General features: G+C 42.4%; 1 protein-coding gene across 1 annotated transcript in view; it reads left to right on the forward strand.

Moving 5' to 3' along the window:
- The window catches only part of usp32 (ubiquitin specific peptidase 32), a 296,302-nt gene extending 294,476 nt beyond the window's left edge, over window positions 1-1,826 (forward strand). Inside the window, exon 34 of the mRNA XM_037677753.1 lies at window positions 1,583-1,826. Coding sequence (XP_037533681.1) covers window positions 1,583-1,756 — 174 coding nt within the window. The 3' untranslated portion in view covers window positions 1,757-1,826. The remainder of the gene's footprint in view (window positions 1-1,582) is intronic.
- Window positions 1,827-2,089: the final 263 nt, after the last annotated feature.

Consider the following 2,089-nt stretch of genomic DNA (forward strand, 5'->3'; position numbering starts at 1 on the left):
TGTGTGTGTGTGTGTGTGTGTGTGTGTGTGTGTGTGTGTGTGTGTGTGTGTGTGTGCATATACATACACAAGTGTCCGGGATACTGCAGATTTACAAGGCTCTATTTTTACTGTATGGGGAGGAATTGAACAATCTGATGGCTTGAGGGACAAAGAACTTCTTGAATCTTTCCATGGAGCAGGGCTGGGACAGCCGTTTACTGCTGAAGGAGCTTCTCTGCTTTGTTTGTGTCATGCAGAGGATGGTCAGCATTGTCCATGATGGGTAGTAGCTTAGTGAGGGCCTTTTTCTCTGCCACTGATGTAAGAGGCAGCACAAAGGCTCAGTGGTTAGCACTGTTGCCTCTCAGCAAGACGGTCCTGGGTTCAATCCCTGGTTGGACCTGGGGTCTTTCTGTGTCGAGTTTGCATGTTCTTCTCGTGCTTGCATGTATTTTCTCCAGGTACTCCGGTTTCCTCCCACAGACCAAAAACATGATGTTAGGCTGCCTTCAGGCCCATGCCTCTCTTTCAAAAGAGATCTGTGATCTCATTGGGATTTGTCTGGTTAAACAAAGGTTAATAAATAAAGGTTAATTAAATAAGAGACTCTAGCTCTGTTCCTAGCATAGAACCAGCTTTCCTCAGCAGCCTGTCAAGTCACCTTGCATGTAGGTGTGGGGTTCAGTCTCAAGGAGGCGCAAGTGCAACAGAGTGAATGCAATCCGCTATAAAGCAACAAAGAAGAAAAATAACTTCCTTTACGTCATATTTTGAGCTGGAGCAGTGGCAAGCACATGAACTTAGCTGACAGTCTTATTTATTACTTTAAAGCAGATATAGAGCACAGCCAAAGCCTTCAAGTCCTCCATCACCCAACTTGGTTTAATTGCAAAGAAAATCTTAATTCTCAAGACTAATAAATACTATAATGCTGAGCCCTCCATACACTTGAAATCATACCTGATATTCTTGTCACACTGTTTTCAATCCTTAGGATCTGGCGTCGTCTCTGGTTGTTTATTGTAGTCCAGCCACAAAGTAGGATGCAGGATTTCCTCCGTCGGCCATTTGTCAACAAAATGAAATGAGCACACATACATTGTTTTGGGTGGTCTCTTCAAAGTCACATTTTTCAGCCACATTCTTCTTAATTCCTCATCTGTCGGTAGGAGATGGAAACTATACCACTTTTCACAGGATCACTCTTTAGGTTTTGGGTCTGTGTTCAAACTCTGTTGTTGTAGCCACTGATTTAGTTTGATCTGGTTGTTCTGCAGCCGCGAACACAACAGGTACCTGAACTCAGCACAGCTATTTTAGTAAACTTTATGGTTGTTAAATAAATGTTAACAAAAAACAGACTTTTAACTTCTAAACTGAATGCACATTACTTTCAAATAAACCATGGTCCATGCGCCGCTACCATGGTTAACCAATGCTTACTGCTACTTCCTGTCTGACAGGAAGTTGTACACAGAGTCATTTATACAGTAGAGCCCCCAGGAATAAGATGTATAAATTGCTGTAAAATATAGTTTGTCAGTGGGCTTATTATACGTTGTATATGGTACTACTGTTTTTGTTTGTTTTGTTTCAACAGGAAGTGCATTCTAAGGAGATCGATGCAGACTCTGCCTACATTCTGTTTTATGAGCAGCAGGGAGTTGAATACTCCCAATTCCTGCCAAAGATTGATGGCAAGAAGATGGCAGACACCAGTAGCATGGATGAAGACTTTGAGTCAGACTATAAGAAGTACTGTGTCCTTCAGTGACTGCTACAGGCCTTGCATTAGCTTAGCACTACACCTATTCCCTTTTGTCAGCTTACTGCTCTGAGCAGACTGCACCAGTTGATCCGATCCCTGTGAAGAGTCATCACAGGCTTTCGATTGCTGCAGGTGAACAGCGTTCTCCATCTTTAAAGATGCCACAGCACTTAATATTACAGATCACAAGTATGTATGAGTGAACATATTTGCCCTGGCTATGATGAACCCCTTCTTTGAAACTACTAAAGTGGTGCGTTTTGTTGAGCCCATTGAAACAACCCCCCTCTCCCACTGTACCAGTTTATCTAATATTTTCATCATGTTATATATATTTGC

This window comes from Nematolebias whitei, chromosome 6 (assembly GCF_014905685.2).
Source record: "Nematolebias whitei isolate Nwh7 chromosome 6, NemWhi1, whole genome shotgun sequence".
NCBI classification, from domain to species: Eukaryota; Metazoa; Chordata; class Actinopteri; order Cyprinodontiformes; family Rivulidae; genus Nematolebias; species Nematolebias whitei.